Genomic DNA, 20360 nt, shown 5'->3' with positions numbered 1-20360 from the left:
CGTTATATTTTTCAGGTAGGGAAAAAAAAAAAAAAACACATAAGGAATGCATCTCCATTTATTTAATGTTAGAATGACCTCCTGTGGTGCTATTGTTTTTAGCACTCCATTTTCTAGGAACGTAGCCTGAGGACTAACTAGGATATGCCTGTGCTGCATATGGGTAGCAGTAATCCCAGAGTAATCCACTCAGGATAGTGGAAAATGAGAGGTAATCATTCAGTCAGATATGACATTCTCTGAGCAGCAGACAGTCTGCCAAGACAGTTCATGGGATTTTGTCAGTGATATACAGGAATTTTGTTAGCAGAGATAAGGAAGTGAATATCTTGTAACTCACAAACTCCAAACTCACAGGTTTGGAGGCCTCATTTTACAAAGGATGTAGAGCTGCTGGAACAAGTATAGAAAAGGGCAATGAGATTGGTGAGGGGGACAAAGGAGTGCAGTTCTGCAAATTGCAGTGTGGAGACTAGGCACCTGTGAGGTGATCTGATTGATGTGTTTAAGGTTTGAATATATTGAGCAAGCTCAATGCTGATGGGATTCTTCCCCTTTCTCAGAGGATGGTTGCAGAATTGATATGAGGAAATTTGTCTTTAGCCAGTGAGTGGTTGATTGCTGGAAACAAACTTCCATCTGTTGTGGAAGTTGATAGCTTAAATAAAATTCAAGGAAGAACTAGACAAACTATCGGTGGGAATGGATAGGTGAAATGGGAAGTTTTTTTTTTGTCTGATATTGTTTAAGCTTGCTTTCTTGCATCATATGCCACTATTAATGCTAATATTAGTATTAGCAGTGGCCACATGGTGCAAGGAAACCTATGGCTTATGCTGCACCAGTCAAAAAAAAAAAAATAATAATAATAAGAATAAAAGGAAATAGACAAACTGTGTTTCCCTATTCTCTTAGGTAATTATCCACCCGACCCTTGAACCTCCACCACCCATGTAAGTAATTTATAACTTGCCAGCTAAAATAAAACTTCCTGCAATATAGTCTAAACATTGTCCCCCGTAACTGTAAATTTTGGCCCCTAGTTCTAGAATTATTTATAACCGTGAAAATTTCATCCTCATTCATTTTACTTATGCCTCTCAGAGCCTTAAACACCTCAGTCAAGTCTCCTTTAAGATGCCTATTTTTCAAGCCCTGCAACCCACATATTCTAATTCTTTCCTCAAAATGGATGCCCTTTTGCCGATCTCACCAGGCAAGTTACCAGTTTTTGGACTTTTTCAAGAAGCGCAATGTCTTTCTTTGTATGTGGTCTCCATACTTGAAAACATATTCCAAGTGTGATCTAACAATAGCCTTGTATAATGGGATTATGACATCCTTATCTCTACTGGCAATTGTTTGATAAATTGTTTTGATAAACTATTTTGGTATTGAAATTGGTATTAAAATGTATAAAATTAAATGAAGTTTAAATGTTTATACTTTTTTTAACATTTTAAATGACAGCTTACATCATTCACTGAGTAATAAAGGATTAGTCAAAATTTAAAGAAGTCTGCTTTTTTGAAGACTGTTGCTACTGGCATTTTAAAATTAACCATGAGAAAAACTTAAATTTACTCATTACCGTTTATATATATATAACACAGTAGAGTTCATTTGCAGAAGGGAGAGACAACAAGTAGTAAACAAACAGCATAATTATCAAGTGATTACTTCTCACAGATCTCACCAGGATCTGTGATCTCACAACCTGAGTCACTACATGTAATCAGCACATGCACACAATGAGGTAATATGCATACATATATCGGATAACTTAAGAGTGTAATTCAATAAAACTGGGTGAGAGGCGAGAGGAAAAAGAAAAGAAAATCAGAAAAATCACGGATTATATAGCTCTATCATCTTTTATGATTGAATAAACTGAAATAGTGATTCTAATAACAGAAGAGTCAAACACATTTAACATTTTAAAGCATTTATTTTTTTTCGACAGTTTCGTGAATTTGAGATTGCAATAAGTAATTTACTTACAGTGGGTGTGTGACAGCTAAAGTATAATACGTATGCTTGAAATTGTAAAGAGTGTAAATGTCTTTGAAACACAGCATCAATTATAGTTCCATGATTAGTAGTCAATACAGATCTAGAAGTATTTAACATTAATCCAAATTTATTTTCTAAGAAATCAGTCGAAGGTTTGGATTGAGTATTTGCAAAATTAACGTTGAAATCTCCACTGTGTCATTTTGGTTGCATTTCTTGTGAGAAAATTGTAGCAATGCAGCTCCTTCAATCGTGTAAGGAAGTAAAATGAAATGGATGAATTCAGTGATTGTTTGATATTTTGGTTAGGTGAAATGTAAATGACTGACAATATCGTTTGACCATCAGGAAGAAGGCATTCAGCTGCACAAATGTCTCTAACAGGTCTAACACTGACGGATTTGCCACCAGTTTGTCAATAAATCACTTCCATATGAGAAGTAACATGAGTATGATTTTCTCTCTTATGATAAACTGCTACACTACCAGCTTGTTGCTCTTCTCATTTGAATTGAACGTTGAATGGCACATTCGAAGTTAGGTATGCCTATTTCTTTTTTATTTAGCCACATTTCAGAAACTAGAAGTAAATTGGATTGTTGTGTGACTACTGCATCAGTGAGGTCGTCACTGTGAGCACGTAAACTTTGACAATTTAATGTTGGAGTGGAAAGAGCCTGTCATTTACTGATGAACTCTTATAAAGTATCTTGCAAGATAAATAGAGGATTACTCGACAACCTGGTAATTTCAGCGTAAAGTGCAAGAGTGGATGTAGCGTTTCTCAGTCCATGATAAAATTTCTTTTCTCCATTTGCAGCAATAATGTAAAGATCATTGATATTGATAACTCGGGGTAGTGCAGATAGTGTTGCACAATAAACTAGTTGTTGTTTGTGACATTTCTTGTATTCACAAACTACAGAATCTAAAGTACCTACCTGAGATTTATGGATGGTAATAGCATAAGCCAGTATTAGTGGAAAATGATTTTGTTTAGCTGAGATCATTCTGTTGTTATTCAACAAAACACTTGTACTTCTTGTGATTGCTGTTGCAGTATACTCTGTCTAGCCAGTTCAGGAATCAATTGAAAATCCTCAGGTAATTTGTTTGTACTCAAATCTTCTGGATGAAAATCTTCAGGAAGTTCTTGAATATAATTTTGCGATGTCAACGGTCAAGCTTCTTGATGAGAAGGTTGTTGATCAAAATCTTGAGAAGCAGATTTTATTAAACTCTGCATTTTTTTTTCGTCCTCTATGTTTTTGAACTCGTTCTTTTGTTGACATGGGAAGCTTCTTCAGTGGCTTTGAAGCTTTTATTCGTGCATACTCTCGATTCCCCTCAGCTGGAGTTTTAGCCAACTTTGAAATATTTTTATAGGTATTTTTACAATTCAGTAGTTAGTGAAATCCATTTGTAGACTTAGTATGACATCATAACCAAAAACTACTGCAAGAAGTTGTTTGTTGAAGTGATTGTTTTATTGATGTGTTCTTGAATCAAAGCCGTTTAAATTTTAAGCAATGAAATAGCCTTGTGTGAAAAAATATTCTTTAATAAAATCTGCAGATTTTATTAAAATTTACAAGAAAATTTCATTACAAATCAATTGCATCATTTCCATTACAAGAAAATTTCATTGCCAATCGATTTTACTGTAGAGCCGCCACAGATGTTTTCACATTTAAAAAAAAAAAAAAAAAACCCTTTCCATTTCATCCATCCATTCGTTCAAATGGATGGGTGAAATGGGAAGGGTTTTTTTTTGGCTGATGCTGTATAAGCTTGCTTTCTTGCACCGTGGGCCTATGCTAATGCTAGTAAGAAAAATGAGCATGCATGAATTGTATATTATAGTATCCTAACACAGCTATTTGGTTTGTGATTTCCAATTTGCATTGCTAATACAGTTGTTAGTACAAAAATATGAATCAAGATACGCACACAGTTGTTAGCAGTTTAATAAAGGCCGTCCTCTCAACAATATTGCCATTTAAGGAATTGGTAGTAGATTTGAGAAGTTGAAGCTGATTGAGCAGGACAAGGTTTCTCAAAGTGGAAAGTGGAATGCACTGTGTTATCATCGGCAAAACTGGATAGGATTTCCAGTCAATGGAAGGTCATTAATATACAAGAGGAAAAGAGTGGAGGAAAGAAATGAACCTTGGGGGACACCAGCATTAGTGAAGAAGTTAGAAGACAGAGAGCCATCTACCATCACCCTCAGTGAGCGATCAGAGAGAAAACTGGATAACCAATTACTAAAAACAGTTGGCAAACCATAAGATGGAAGCTTGTTTAGAAGACCTTTATGCCAAACACGATCGAAAGCCTTTGAGATTTCAAGAGCAACTTCTTGTGTTTCACCGAACTTTTCCATTGAATTAGTCCATAAACGGGTAACATAAGCCAGAATATCACCAGTTGATCGACACTGATGGAATCCATACTGGCGATCGTTGATTAGACGGAAGGATTCTAGGTAGTTTAATAGTTGGCAGTTAATTGATTTCTCCATTACTTAGAAAGAGTAGAAGTAATTGCAATGGGACGATAATTGGATGGGAGGGATTTGTCACCCTTTTTAGGAACTGGCTGGATATGAGCAAATTTCCAAGCAGAAGGAAAAACACCTTTGGAATAAGAAAGTGAAAAAAAGGTGGCAAAGAACAGGTTTTGAGAACAAGTGGAGAAATACCATCGGGACCTGGAGCTTTCTTAGCATCAAGATTCGTCAAAATCCTTATGACATCCTTTTGACGGAAAATCACAGGAGGCATTGAATGGAGCATGTTGGGAATGGTGAGAAGTGTTTTACCAAGATCATTAATACATGAGTTGGAAGAAAAATGGGATGCTAGCAGGCCAGCTTTATCCTTGGCTGAAGTGACAACGGAACCATCTGGTTTGGACAGAGGTGGGAGTGGAGATGGGCAGAATTTGCGGCCAATGGCTTTGGCAAGAGACCAGAATGCTCGGCTACCATTAGGGCAAGAAGCAAGTTTTCTACTCTTAGCCTGTTCAAACTCTAGTTTGGACTGATTAATAACTGCTTTAAAATTGTTGCGAGCTTTGGTGTAGGCAGAAAATGAAACTGAAGAATTAGAAAAAAGCCAATTACGATATGCAATGTTCTTCTCTTGAGCAACCTTAGCACATTTGTTGGAAAACCAAGGTTTAGATAAAGGACGAGATTTTAAAGGGGAGTGTGGGATAAAGGATTCCATTCCTGCAAGAATAATTTCACTGACAAGATCTGAGCAAACGTTGACATCAGTAGTTTTGACACAATAATCCGATCAAGGAAAGGAAGAAAAGAAATCTCACAGGTCATCCCATTTTGCATTCTTGTAATGCCTAACAATATGAGGTTGGGAATAGCCATGAGATAAAGGCTCCATTGGAGAAGAGACAATCATCAAGTTGTGATCTGAGGTGCCTAAAGGACCTCTCACTTCGGCCGTGTACTTGGAAGGGTTGTTTGTGAGAAAAAGATCAAGCGTGTTGGCTGTGTGGTTAGGATTGTCCGGTATTCTTGCAGGTAAATGAATAATCTGTGCAAGGTCATTAGTAATTGCAAAAGCCTCAGTATCTCGACCAGCTGGGTCAGTGTGACTAGAAAATGGAAGCCAGATGGAGTTGTGAACATTAAAATCACTAAGGAAAATTACCTCACTGTTAGGAAAGTTGGACTGGAGAAAGTCAAGTTGGAAAGAGAGGAAGTCAAAGAGCTCCAAGTGATTAGTGGAGTTGGGAGAATGGTAGAGACAGTAAATGAATTTGACACAATGAGGTAGATTTTAAGCCAGAGAAGATCGAAAAGAGGAGATTCCAAATTACCAAGTTTCTGACAGGGACTATCGGAATGGACGTATGCACAAGTACCACCTTTGGTGCGAAAGGAATCATGCAGCGAATAATTTGGGCAACTGAGATGAGCAGTAGTTGAATCAACCGATAACTGAGATTCTCTCAGAAAAAGTACATGGGGTTTGGCAGACTGCAAGTGGAAATTGATATCGTTGAGATTAGAATTGCGACCACATATATTTGTGGAATGAATTAGGAAGTGTTTGGGAGGTTTAGATCTTTTTGCAGATAAGCTTACTCTATTAGTTTGACATTTCATGGTGTATTCAATAGTAAGAAAAAGTGGGTGAGACATGCTGTATGAAGTAATGTAATTTTTGGAAATGGCATAGACATAGTAAGAATATACCCAGATCCTTGACATAACGTGGCTCCGACAATTCCTCCCACATACGCACACTACTCGGACTCCCTCCAGTCACTATCTGGCAGAGTAGAAGTAGCAAGATTTTACACTAGCCGATCCGGTAGCCTCCTAGAGAGTTACCAATAGATTCGGTGTGGTGTACTAACTAGCGGCCAGCCTGCGAACACCGTTTTAGAGCTGTACCCTCGAAATGTAAGGAAGATCAGATCGCGCCGTGATGTTCATCATAACCTCAAAAGTTATCAGTCATACTGCATGATGGTAGAGATGGGGAAGGGTTGACTGGAACTTAGCTCTGGAAACTAAACATGGGTTCCGCCACTTCATGCCTCCAATAAGCAAAGTGGTGGTATTGCACCGGTTGATGAGTTATCTACCATACTGCCTGGTAACACAGAGGGGCAGCAATTCTCCATGTGGTGTGGGCGCCACACTTTGACCCCTGCTTACGTTGGTTCACATCTGGGTCGTCACCCACTGTGTGGTTGTGCGTGGAGGTTATATCCAGGATTACTAAGTCCTATTATCATCATCAGCCATTTTCAATCCACTGCAGGATGAAGGCCTCTCCAGCAACTTTCCAGTTTTTCCTGATTTGTGCAGTGGCCATCCATTTACTACCCACAAACTCATGAATTTCATCTATCCATCTCTGCCGTTGTCTTCCAGGTTTCTTCTAGCCCCTCTTGGGTATCATTCTGTTATTTTCTTAGTCCTCTGTCATCATGTCTTCAAGCTATATGTCCTGCCTAAGACCATTTTAGTTCTTTAGTTTTTGATAAGAATGTCCTTTACTTGAGTTTGCTGCCTAATCCATGTGTTTCTCTTCTTATCTAACAGTCTGACTCCCAATATAATTCGTTCCATCGCTGTGTAGTTCTCAGCTTCTTTTTTTGGTGAGTGCCCAAGTTTCGCTTCCATAAGTAATGTTGGCGAGTATACATTGGTTCATTATTTTACATTTCAGACAAACTGGGATATTACTCTTCAGTATGTGACTATATTTCCTGAATGATACAATCCAAAATTTATTCTTCTCTTGACTTCCAGCCATTTATCATTATTACAGCTAATAACTTGTCCCAGATAAGTATGACTCCATCTTTTCAATTACTGCTCCTTCAATCATTGTCTCTTTCTGTGGCATACTTGTTCATCATTACTTTTGTTTTAGCCATATTCATTTTTAGTCTAAAATCCTTACTAACTGTGCATAACTGATTAAGATTTTCCTCTAATTCTTTGGGATCGAGGCTTATGACCACAATGTCATCTGCAAATTGTAAATGGTTTAGGTACTCTCCATTCACATTGACTCCTTTCTGGATATAAGATGCACTCTACTCACAAGGAAAGACTATCTTCCAAAAAACCTTGGGCACCAAATACTGGAAAACAAAGATTATACTGCTTTCGCCCAGGACCTGTTCGAAAAGTGGAAAACCCTGCCTATGACATAACTTTTTTTGGATGATCACTGGATCTAAAAATCTAAACATCACTTGGACTTGACTCAAAGAAAATAATCTGGACTTGACTCCTTCAAATGGCAACCTATGCAGTGCTCCCCTTCCCCCTCTTTTTCCTGATGGAGATATCACCATCTCACCAGGGGATACCTTCGCTGTCTTCTTCGAGGCTCATCCTATTTCCTCTTTTCTCCCCCTCAACTATATCCTCACTTACCTACTCTTTCCTCCCCCACATACACACACACACCCTTTTTGTGTTCCCTGGCAGAGCCCAGCCAGAGATTTTGGGACTGCATGGCTACCTCCCAGACGTTAGTGTGGGTAATGTGGAGTCCCATCAGAGGCCCCACATCAAAAATCCAGATGGCAACACAACCCAACACTACACTTCATAAAACAACACACTACTCTCACTTCTGGTTTTCACAGAGTTCTGTTTTACGGCACAGCTGTGGGAAACCACTAGAGCCCCCCCCCCCCCCCCCCCAAACACTGGCACTATGCAAAATCTATATACATGAAGTACATATCTTTGTCATGTTGATAATGTATTTCACTCAGGAATCATTGCTTACACTTATGACACAAAACCACTGGATACCCAGTATATTAAGGTATTGTTAGTTGCTTCAACTTTTAGGTTTAAAATCATTAAATATGCAAAATTTCCAAATTACATTTGCACAAGTATTTATGCCTGTTGTATACCATAAATTCTTGAATAACTTTGCACCTTTGAACAAGCCACATACCCCATTTTTTAAGACATGAAGTGTGTGTGGGGGGAATTGTGAATTTCTTTTCAACCAGCAGCACAATTTCTGATTTACTTCTGCCTCAAATTATTTTCAGTTTTTCACTAACTGTGAAAGATCATAAATGCATGCTTTTAAAACTGATCTTTAGCAAATCAGTATTGAACTGAATAATAAACAATATTAATGTTGTTTATTGCTAGTGGAAATGAGAATTTGTCAGATCTCTTTCATTTATGTCAAAAAGTCATGCTGTTCTGATATTTGAATGAATCCTGCACATTGCTAAGAAACAAGAATGCTCATTTTTTATAGGGAGCATCTAACTTTTTTATATACAACATGCAAAGTCATGCTTTAAGGAATATTGGTAATAAACAATTTTGGGCCACAGTCAGCACAGTCAGATGAGTGAGAAAAACATTGGGGGGTGAATAATAACACTAGCATTTTTATTTGCCTGTAGCCATAAGAGAAATCTTGCTTTGGATTAAATTAAAAAAGTTGTGCACTGGGATTTTTCCTTTTGGGGGGAGGGAGAACACAGGGTATTCTTGAAAACATGGTACATGTACAAATATTAAGAAAGTATGTATAAATATTAATTTATATATATATAAAATGGTGTCTTTTAATTGAAACACCCTGTGTGTTTTATGGTAAAGAATGCAGTATTTCATTTGGATGTACTCATTAGCTCTAGAGAAAAGAAATATTATGATGGTACTTTAGGATTGCCTCAGTGTCAAAATAGCTTACCAGACGAGAGAATATAAAAGCAGGGCTTGACCTACAGCCACGAGGAATGTGTATACCACTATCTCTTGTTTGACTACTTGGCTGCTGTGGTCTTATTTATTATAAATACTACAAAAATCATAACTTACATTTGAGTGAGGAAATTTATATCATTTTATTATTTCACTGATATAAATTGGGCATGCTCAATAAAGCATTGTTTTTAAGAAAGTTTAAAATTTATTTATTCCATTTAATAAATTATTTTTAAATGAGCTTGCATAACGTTTGAGTAATTTGAATAAGTTTATTAGGAATTGATAATTTATTAATTTGGTAATTACATTGGCAATTTCATAACCTGACATTAAAGCTCTTCAGTTTTTACTGATCTTATACTTAGTTTGTATATAAATTTTTTTGTAGAATAATGATGATGGAACTTCAGATAAACCATATGGACATGCCTTAGTAGCTGGAATTGATCGCTATCCACGAAAGGTAACACGTAGGATGGGAAAGAAGAAGATAAGTAAACGTTCAAAAATAAAACCTTTCCTCAAAGTGTATAACTACAACCACCTCATGCCTACCCGGTACATATAATTTCAGTATCTTGTGCAATGTAGATAATATTTATTTAGTTTTATAAAAGTAAAATTATAATATATAGATAAGCATCTGTAATGAGAAAAAGATTGAGTGTTGGCTGTATGGTCTGGTATTCTAGTGGGTAAATGAATAATTTGTCTGAAGTCAGTAGTAATTGCCAAAGCCTCAGCATTTTTACCTGGAATTGTGAACATTAAAATCACCACGGAAAATTTCCTCACTGTTAGGCAAGTTGGACTGGAGAAAGTCGGATTTCAAAGAAAGGAAGCCAAAGAGTTCCAAGTGATTAGCGGAGTTGGGAGATTAATAGAGGCAACAGATGAATTAGACAGAATAGGACAGTGAGATTTTAAGCCAGAGGAGATCAAAAAGGAAGTTGATAGCCTGATATTGAGGGACATCAGTAAGACAAAATTCAGTATTCTGAAGTGTTCAAAGCATTATCTGAGCCTTCAAGGAAGCAGTTACTCCAGGGGCTCACATTTGGTGAGTATGGGCTTGGCACACCCAGGGTCCTGAGCTGGATATCATCATTCTTCTCTTTCTTGGTGATTCACTCCTACTTCTGACTCTTTGTGTCTCTCTTTCTCAGGGTAACCTGGAAAATTTTTTTTAGCTGGTGCAGCATAAGCCTCAAGCTTTCTTGCACTATATGGCTAGTAATAATAATAAGTGAACGGTGAGCCATGTTGGGAGCTTGATCAGTCTTCCAGGAAGCCAACAACTGAAGATCTTCAAGACCTGGATCCCTTCATTGAACAATCACAAATCATGGCTATATGATTCCTTTTCCTTTAATATGAGTTATTCTGAAGTGTTTTTGTATAGCTACCAATATCAACCGTGTTAATGGAAACTGGGAAAATGGTTTAACCCCTTTCCCAGTTTCCATTCACAAAATTTTTCTGCAGTGTCTTAATCTGGTATTGTAAGTTTAAAAAAAAATTTTTTTTTTTTTTTTGAAAACGTTTCTGGAGCCATTTATTCTTGGACTGACAAGGGAAAACATATTTTTAATGTAATGGTTTTTTTTCCATTACATTAAAAAAAACAGTTCATAATTGTGTAAATATATTATGGTGAATCCACATGTAATCATCCATCAGAATGAAACAGTATTTCCATCTCTTAACAATGTATCTTCCAATGATTTTTTATTTATTTTTTAAATTAGCCTGAAAATCATACTTTTTGTAGATACCGTATTTCCCCATGTTATAAGACGCACCTTTTTCAAAAAATTTGAGGTATAAAAACTGGGTGCGTCTTATACAGTGGTTGTAGATTTTTTTTACTTGCATTTCCCGCTTTTTGTCTTTGTGCTCATTGTTTCGCACTTGTTACCGGTATATTAGGTTATGTTTTACCACGTTCTGCCCAGAAATGGCTCAGAAAAGATTTTCGTACAGTGCTGAATTCAAGTTAAAAGTGATCCAGTTTGCAAAAGTGAATGGAAATCGAGCTGCTGAACGTAAGTTTGGTCCTCCTCCAACTGAGAAAACAATCCGAGACTGGCTACGGGAAGAAGAAACCCTACCGAAAATGCCACGGCAGAAGGCCATGAGAGGCAAGTCAGCAAAATCGCCTGATTTAGAGAGGGAATTGAAGCTATGGATTGAGGAGCAAAGGGCAATTGGAATTCCTGTGTCCACAAAGATGGTTCAGCATGAGGCAAGAAGAACTGCTGATGAAAAAGAAGTTACTGATTTCAAAGGAGGACACAATTGGTGCTTCAGGTTCATGAAACGGAATGGACTAAGCATGCGTAGACGCACTAGACTTTCCCAAAAGATGCCTGAAAGCTATGAGCAGAAGGTCCTTGAATTTCATCGTTTTGTCATTCAATGTCGGAAGACACATCAGTTTGAGTTGGGACAGATTGCAAATATGGACGAAGTCCCCCTTCAATTTGATGTCCCAAGTAACAGAACTGTTGATAAGAAGGGGGTGAAAACTGTAACTGTGAAGACAAGTGGACATGAAAAGAGCCATTGTACAGTTGTTCTAGCTTGTTGTGCGGACGGAACCAAGCTGCCTCCTATGCTGATTTTCAAACGCAAAACAATGCCAAAAGAAGACATTCCTCGAGGAGTGATTGTCCACGTTCATGACAAGGGTTGGATGGATCAGGATGGGATGAAGATCTGGTTTGAGAAAGTTTGGAGCAGGAGACCAGGTGGGCTCTTATGCAAACCTGCCCTTTGGTGCTTGGTCAGTTCAGGGCACACATAACAAAAAATACAAAGAAGATTGCTGCAGAGCAAAAAAACAAAACTTGCCATCATCATACCTTGACGTCCCAGCTCCAACCACTTGATGTCAGCATTAACAAACCTTTCAAAGCTGACATGAGAGACGAATGGAACCAATTGATGAAGTCTTCTGGGGACAATTTGACACCAGCAGAAAGAGAGAAGAAAACCAACTATAGGAGAAGTTTGTACCTGGGTGAAAAGATCCTGGGATATCAAGATTGAGATCGTTGTCAAGTCATTTAAGAAGTGTGGCATTTCAAATGCCGTAGATGGAACTGAGGACGAGGCAATATATGAAGACAGTGATTCGTCATCAGACAGATGAGGACAAGCTAATGGATGGGAGTTTTGACAGTTATGAATTTTATGATGAATAAAACTTGTGTTCAGTAACACAAGTGTTCAGTTTAATACTTTTTTTTTTTTTCAAATTTCAGGCCCCAAAATTAAGGTACATGGTGAAATACGGTACTTTCTCCTGCATCACGTGATTTTTAGTGTTTATTAATAATACATAGTTTAAACTTTATACTGAAGCATATTCATTTATGCATTTTGATGAAGATAACCTGTTCAACATGCTGTTCAAACATTACTTAGAGGCATTCAAACTATTTTATTTGTTGCCTGTACCTTTTTATAATTTTTTTTTTTTTTTTTTTTTATTGTTGAACTGTTAGGTGTTATTTCATTTTTTAATTGTTAAGTGTTTTTTTTTTACTGTTCCAGGTATGTAGTTGACATTCAGTTTGATAAAAGTGTCGTCAACAAAGAAGTGCTTAAGGATCCAGCAAAAAGGAGGAAAGCAAGGAGAGATGCAAAATCAAAATTTGAAGAAAGGTAATTCTTGCTGTCAAGTTTTGCTATTTTGTTTGGTAATTAAATAAGATTTAAAAAACTTTTTTGTCAATATGTACACATGACATTACAAGTGATTTATAACCTTTTTTATTAAATTGTCCTTGTTTTTTTTTTATACCTATTCTCTTGAAAAAAATTTTAGATGTTTTTAAATAATTTGTTTATTAACATATATATATATAAAAACCTCTTAAGGAATTCACAATGAGGCATTTTTTTTTTTTTTTTTATGTGAACCCCAAACACGAGAGGTATTAGAACCTATAGTACTTAGTACCATGCTTGGGTTAGGGTTGAAGGAGAAGTATGGGGGAGGGGGATGCCGGAAACTTTGCTCTAGAGACTAAACATGGGTTTCACCACTTCAAGCCTCCAATAAGCAAAGTGGTGGTATTTCACCGGTTGATGAAAGCCATCTACCACGTATAAATGTGCAGACTTTCAATTTACCATCACAAAATTGCAGCAAGACTTAGCAATATTATTTACTGTTTAATACTTGTAACCCATGCAAAAATGTATGACATTTCTCCCTTTCAGCACTATTAGTTATTCACTTAACTTTGTAACTCAGTGCAGACTGCTCTTTCAAATTACAGGTATGTAACCTGGTCAAAATGCGTGCATTAACCATTGACCAAGTTTGACTTTTAGAGCAGCTGTGAGTAAAGAGAGATAAATGTCCACTGTGTGGGTACAGCTGGCAAAACATGTTTGATTACATGATTAAGTAAAATTTACCTTGGTTGTGTGGTGGAATTAATTTTTTTTTTTTTTTTTTTCTGGTTAATTAAGTTTATATAATTTGCAAGATTACAGCTACCTGAATTACTAAGTTAAAGTAATTTAGAGAATAAGTGACAATTCTAGAAAGAAAGGTCACCCCTTCATTTTCATGTTTATGAAGTATTAAACAGAAAATGATATCTAAAATATGGATTAATCTTTAGCAGTGTGTAATAATAAACAAAATGGCATTCTTTTGATGTACAGCTTCTGCACATTGAATTGCATAACTTTTATGGCAGCAAAAATGAACCTTAGCAATCTGTCATCTGCAAGAAACCGATTGAATTTCTCCACAGTACAGTTATCTTATCTCAGTGTTGCCTTTTTCTAAATTGTGTTAAAATCAATTATGATTCACAAATGCCACTACACTGAATCTAAAAGATTCTTTTGTATTGTAAGTGTAAGAATTGTGAAAATTCTGTAGTCTTAAGTATCTGACTAAAAATTTTGAAAGAATAATACTGATGTGTGCTTACCTTGTTTTAATAGTTCAATCCTTGAGTTCAAGTTTAGATGGGCAGCTCGAAGGGTGAGGTTGGCAGGATGACCATATGAGTAAAGATTCTGATTACGTGGGCTACAGAGCATGGCAGCCAGGCACCTCAGAGGTGACCTGATTGAGGTTTATAAGGCTCTGAGAGGGATTAGTAAAATGAAAGAAGGTGGAATTCTCATCGTTCTAAAGAATTTCAGAACTTGGGGTCATAAATACAAATTACGGGTTTAGATTAGATTGTAAGAAGTTTTCTTTTATCCAGCAAGTTGTTGATAGCTGGAACAAGTTGCCCTCGCAGGAGGTTGAGGTTGAAGGAAGAGAGAATGTGGAAGATGATGAACGACCAGGCTGTCAGGTATCCACGAAAACTTGGAAATGGGGACCAGGTAAGGACATTGATTAGAAGCAATTGTAGTTTAAGCATTAGAATGGTGGCATCAGAACTCAATATGGACAAAGAACTGATAGGCAAATTTTAACGGAAAATTTGGGCACGAGAAAGGTGTGTGCCAAGATGGTGCCAGAAATTTTGAAAGAAGATCAGAGAATAAGAGGACTTCAAGTTTATGAAGATGTTATTTAAAATAAAATGAAGAAAGATCCAGAATTTCTAAATACTGTAATTATTTGCTATGAAAGTTAGCTATTCCAGTATGACCCAGAAACTAAAAGATAGTCAGTGCAACCGAAGACAAAATTCCTCAGACCAAAAATAGCAAGAATGTCAACACCACGCTTTTTGTTTTCTTAGGAATTATTTTCGTTGGATGCATCCTACCATTTGAAACTGACAATCAGACAAATACTACATTGAAGTTCTGACAAGGGCTGCGTGAAAAAATTCAAAGGAAGAGACCTGAATCGTGGAAGGATGGTTGGATGCTCCATCAAGACAATTCTCCAGTGCAACACGCGCTCTCTCTCTCTCTTCATCAGTTTCTGGCCAAAAAACATCCCTGTGTGTGAACGTGTACCCTACTAACTAGACTTAGTTCCTTGTAACTTTTTCTCTTCCCTAAACTGAAAAGTACACCTTTCAGTTTAGGAAACAGTTTAAAAGTAAAAATTGTAGCAAAGAAGTGGCGAATGAGCATTGCTCAACAAATATAAATTTCACAAGAGCAGAACTGCTATTAAAGACTGAAGACTATCACTGTGAGAATCAGCAATGGAATACAGTGCTACTACAATATTGTTATTGTGACATTAATCCTCTGCATGCCAACTCTTTACAACATATATACCAAGAAGAGGATTATTTATTTATTTTTTGTATTTTTTTTTTTTTTACCTGAAGTACATTTGTCCTTCTCTCTCATATTATACATACATGCAGTGGCTTAAAGATGTTCAGTACCTCCATTGGGAAATGATGTGTTTAGTATCATTAATGATCACAGTGTATTTTGGTTTCAGTGGTATAAAAGAAATGGTCTACATGTGTGATTGTAACATGAGTTAAAGCTATATGAATTCTCCGTGATTATGCAAATAACTTTGGAGGAATTGAATATAAAGGTATAATTTTAAAGTGGCATATACTATATAATGTTATTTGATTAGTCAGATATTATATATGTTTTGGCAGTTTTCAAATTAGACCAGCTATCTGTCACAAGTTTTGTATTTTGCAGGTTGTAAATTGTCTCATACTATCCTATGCAGTGTAGCAGCTTGTGTTAGGAAACAATCCTAAAGCAGATCCAAAATGTTGACAACAAATACAATTTGATTTAATTAATTGAAATGCCTTTTTGTAGGAAAATTTTTTCCCCACTTTTGGTTTAAAATTGATTTAATTATTTATTTAGATTGTTCTTTTAGTGACATGGAGAATAGTGGGAAATTAAGCACTTCGATCTGTACTAGAATGCAATCTGTCATTAATTTCTTAAAGAACCACATTATTCTCAGACATTTCATAGTACTTCCTGTACAACTTCAGTGACTAAAAACAGCAGAACAAGTAAATGTTGGTAACTAAATTACACAGGGTTCTTTCTTTAATTTTGATCTAATGATTTAAATTACCATATTAAAGAAAGTTTGTTACCTATTATATTTATTTATTTTGGTGGTTTTTCTTGCCACCACTTGAATGAAGATTGCATTAACTTGGTTGTGTTTAGATGAGTCATACTCCTTTATACAGCAATACATAGCACTGATAATTGGTACTGAAACTGTTCTGTGTTATATGAAACCTGCTGATCAAGGTATAATTATAATGGGTTTTAACTGAATGCATACCAGAGAAATAGTCTATAAACAATTTGCGCTTGATAGCCAATTAAAATGATTTGAAATAAAAGAATATTGCAAATATTTTATTAATGAAAAGGTAACATCATGAGATGTGAAAAAAGCTTTATTGTTTATTTAGGTATTTCAATAATGAAGTCTGGTGAAGTTGTCTCTTCTTTTTCTTGGCGTATGGGTCTTTGAAGCATCAAATTCCATCTTGTAAAAATTTTCCGTTTCTTGATGCTATGTTAAACATTCAGATCTCCATTCATAATTGCCTCGCAGGCCATGTCAACTCTCCGATAAACTCTCCAGTTCTTCTGTTGGAAAATTCTTTTGATGCCACTTCAGACTTGTTTTCCTCTTCTTCATATGCAGTTTGCTCATCAATTTCAATGAGAGTTGCATCATCTAAGTCATTTGCATGTGAGTCAGTGCAGTCATGTACATTGGCAGTGTCCAAAGTTTTGAACCACAAGTCTTTTCTAATCTTCACAATGTCTTCAGCAGTTGTCTAAACTTGCGATTCAAAACCAGTGAAATCATTTGTCAAATGGGGAAAAACATACTGCCAAACAGAACATGTTGTTGGCAGTGATTTCTAGCCAAGATGCAAATATTTTCAATCTCATTCCTGATGTTATAATTTTTTCAAAATGTTTGTAAATATGATTCCACTCCTGTTGAAGCTTCAATCTCTTGGAAAAAGTTTGCTGCCTTGAATGTAGCAATTACATCTTGATCCATGGGTTGTAAGAGAGACATGTTAGGTGCAAGGAAGCATATTTTTATATTTTCATTGAGATCAGAAATTTCAAATGGATGGCCTGGTGCATTGTCAAAAAGCAACAAAATTTAACTCCATCCCTTCATCTTTGCAGTAACGTTCAACTGTCGGACAAAAATAATTCTCTTGTAATCCATGAGTTCTTATTGAATCGCTAAATTACAATGTTTTTACCCAACCCTTTAGAGCTCTTGGGTTTTCTGCTTCATTTTCAAATCCTCAGATGAGTTTACACCCAACAAAAGTGTTAAACATTAAATTCTGTAAGTAAGCAACATGTGATGGTGATGAATTTGAATCTTGACCAGTTACTATTAAAATTCTTTTAATTAATTTTGGATCTGTTGATGTTTAAGTAAGAATTTTTGTGTATTCTTATTAAGATAGTGCAAAATTAATTAAAGAATCACCCCATGTAATTTAGTTACCAAGATTTACTTTTGAAAAATAAAGACATATTTTATGCAGGTTTGAAGTGTTTAATTTCTAACTGTGCTCCAATTATTAATTTGCACACAATGCCCTCCACAAAACATCATTCTATATTTCTAGGGGCAGAATTAAATAATAATTACATTATTCTATATGGAGGTAGGAGAAATATCTTGTCTCTGTTATTGTACCCAGTGAATATTAAGGCCATTTCATTAACAGTTTAAATTTCTTAATGCTCGCATGAGGACATTCTTTGTCCACACAAATTGTACTGGTATTGTATTACATGTGACCTGATAATTTGTTCTGGAAAAAGAGCGATGCATTCCCATAAGGTAACATATATATTTCTGGGTTGCGGTCTATGCAAGTGGCAAGCAAACTTATTTCACTCGTGATCCCCTTTATTAAATAAAAAATTAACGCGACCCTTCAATGCAAAACCCGAGGCAGGATTGCCAGATTTTTAGTGAGGAAAAATAGCATTTTATAAATTATGTAGTATTATGTAGTAGAAAACTTGATTAAAAAAAAAAAAAAAAAAAAATTTTGAAATTGCTAATTTCATGTTGTCTCCTGCATAAAGTGTGGAACGCTGTTAATTTTGAGAAGCCAACCTCCCTCACATAAATATTTATGTAGCAATATTTGTATTTCCATTTTCGATAATTCTGGATAATTCTTTCGAAGAGAAAACAAAAATTTTTCACGTTAGTCTTGCAACAAGCATGTAATGCTTTGTCAGTAACAGGTCGATGAGATCTTCCTTTTGCTGAATGGTAATTTCTGGGCATGAAGAAATTTCAAAAATAAAGGGATCACAAATCCAATAACTCCCCCCCCCCATTTCTGGAGATACATTAAATCTTTATGGAAAAATTCTTAATTAGCATTGTTAGGTAGGTGGCAATGATATCCTTAAATTGTAAAATGTCAATATTATTAACAAAATCAGAAAAACATGGGAACATTTCAATCTATTATGCTCAAATTCAGTTTTCTGAAGATTCAATTTTTCAATTTTTCAAATTCAATTTTTATTCTGAAGCTTATATTTTATTGAGTATTAATATATTTGTTCAATGTTTCTCATTGAATATTTTTTTCTTCTAAAATATTTTGAATTTGTGTTTTACCACAATGACTTTATTTCAGGTGCAAGCTGTGCTTAATAAATCTAATTTAAATGAATATTTTGTTTATTAGGTACAAGACTGGGAAGAGTAGGTGGTTCTTTGAGAAGCTTCGATTCTAAGTTGTACTTCTTATGAATAAAAGAATTTGATTTCTCTGTCTAATATTATATTACTCGAACTTCTAAATGCTGTAATTTTCTTGAAATATGCATAAAGAAAGATTACTTCTTCCTTCACAGGAGAAAAAAAAGGATGGTCAATATTTATTCTGCCTGGTTTAGGTAGAATTATAAATGCCAATGAGAAAGTGGTTAAAGTGAAAAGCAGTAACTGAACATCTGAGTAGAGTGGGATCACTAATTAAATCAAATGTATTTCTCATTTTTCTGAATGCTACTCAGTGAAGTTTTCTTCTTTTTTCCTGGAAACTAAAATCTGGACTGCTTTAAAACATACTATGGTATACAAAAAAAAAAAAAAAAAAATCATTCTACAATCCAGCACTTTCAGCTGTTATTATATATATTTTATACCATAGCTATTAATGAAAAAGTTAAAACGTATTATATAGAAGATAATATTCATTTTACAACATAATGCATTTAATGACATGATTTGCAACAAAATAACACTTGCGACATATTAGTGCTTCTTGTTGCTATAGAAAAAAAAATATATGACCAGAGTAGTTGATACAACAAAAAAGTCCCACCCAAAAACCTCTTGTTCATTTTAACTGAAATAGCCTATTATTTATGGAATGTATGAAAACATGTTTCCCTATAAGCTGTATAGATCTCTTGCCTGCTGGGAAAAACATGCACGTCCATGAGGTAGTGTGGGAGTAATTGCTAATGGACAATTGCAGCCTGTATTTATACTCAGTGGCTATCAATCAGAAAAACCAACAATGATTAGTTTGGATATTCCACAAAACTTTTATAATTATGGACATCTTCAAAGATGATACCTAGATCGATCAAAACTTCATGCTAGGAGATAAGGGCATGAGATTGATGCAGCAGCAGAAATGTAATGTAGTCCTTAAGTGATCTCTGGTAGAGATGGCCATGCAACTTTTAAGATTACCATGACAATTTACTATGGTTCTATAATTAGTACACTCTAAGGGACATTTGGCTCTAACAGCATGTGATACAAATGCCACTTGTTCTACTGATTTAACCATTTACTTTTCATTTCTTTCTGTATGGTATTCTAATATGTTTGTGCAAAGTAGTGTTTATTTTAATTTACTTATTAACTTCATTTTTTTTCTTTGGTGTGTGTATTATGAATAATTCCATTCTGGTTATTGTTAACTTTTTATCACTACAAGCATTCCATTTTAAGTAGGGAGAACAAGAGAAAATGTATATTTGATGAAAAAATCAACTCAATTGTACATTAATTAGAAATTTATTAGAAATTATTATTTACATCAATTCCTGCTTAATTTTGCTAATTATACACTTATATCAATAAAAACTTCCATTTTCTATAAAATTTATAAATGCAACA

General features: G+C 35.4%; 1 protein-coding gene across 1 annotated transcript in view; it reads left to right on the top strand.

Moving 5' to 3' along the window:
• RpL27 (ribosomal protein L27) overlaps positions 1-19001 on the top strand; it is a 69523-nt gene extending 50522 nt beyond the window's left edge. Inside the window, exons 3-5 of the mRNA XM_090380703.1 lie at positions 9648-9817; positions 12818-12928; positions 18910-19001. Coding sequence (XP_090236829.1) covers positions 9648-9817; positions 12818-12928; positions 18910-18958 — 330 coding nt within the window. The 3' untranslated portion in view covers positions 18959-19001. The remainder of the gene's footprint in view (positions 1-9647; positions 9818-12817; positions 12929-18909) is intronic.
• The last annotated feature ends 1359 nt before the right edge of the window (positions 19002-20360 follow it).

This window comes from Mastigoproctus giganteus, chromosome 1, assembly GCF_048544385.1.
Source record: "Mastigoproctus giganteus isolate SK-2022 chromosome 1, ASM4854438v1, whole genome shotgun sequence".
NCBI lineage: Eukaryota > Metazoa > Arthropoda > Arachnida > Uropygi > Thelyphonidae > Mastigoproctus > Mastigoproctus giganteus.
Note: the sequence above shows the minus strand (reverse complement) of the source record. Positions and strands in the feature narration are given on the sequence as shown.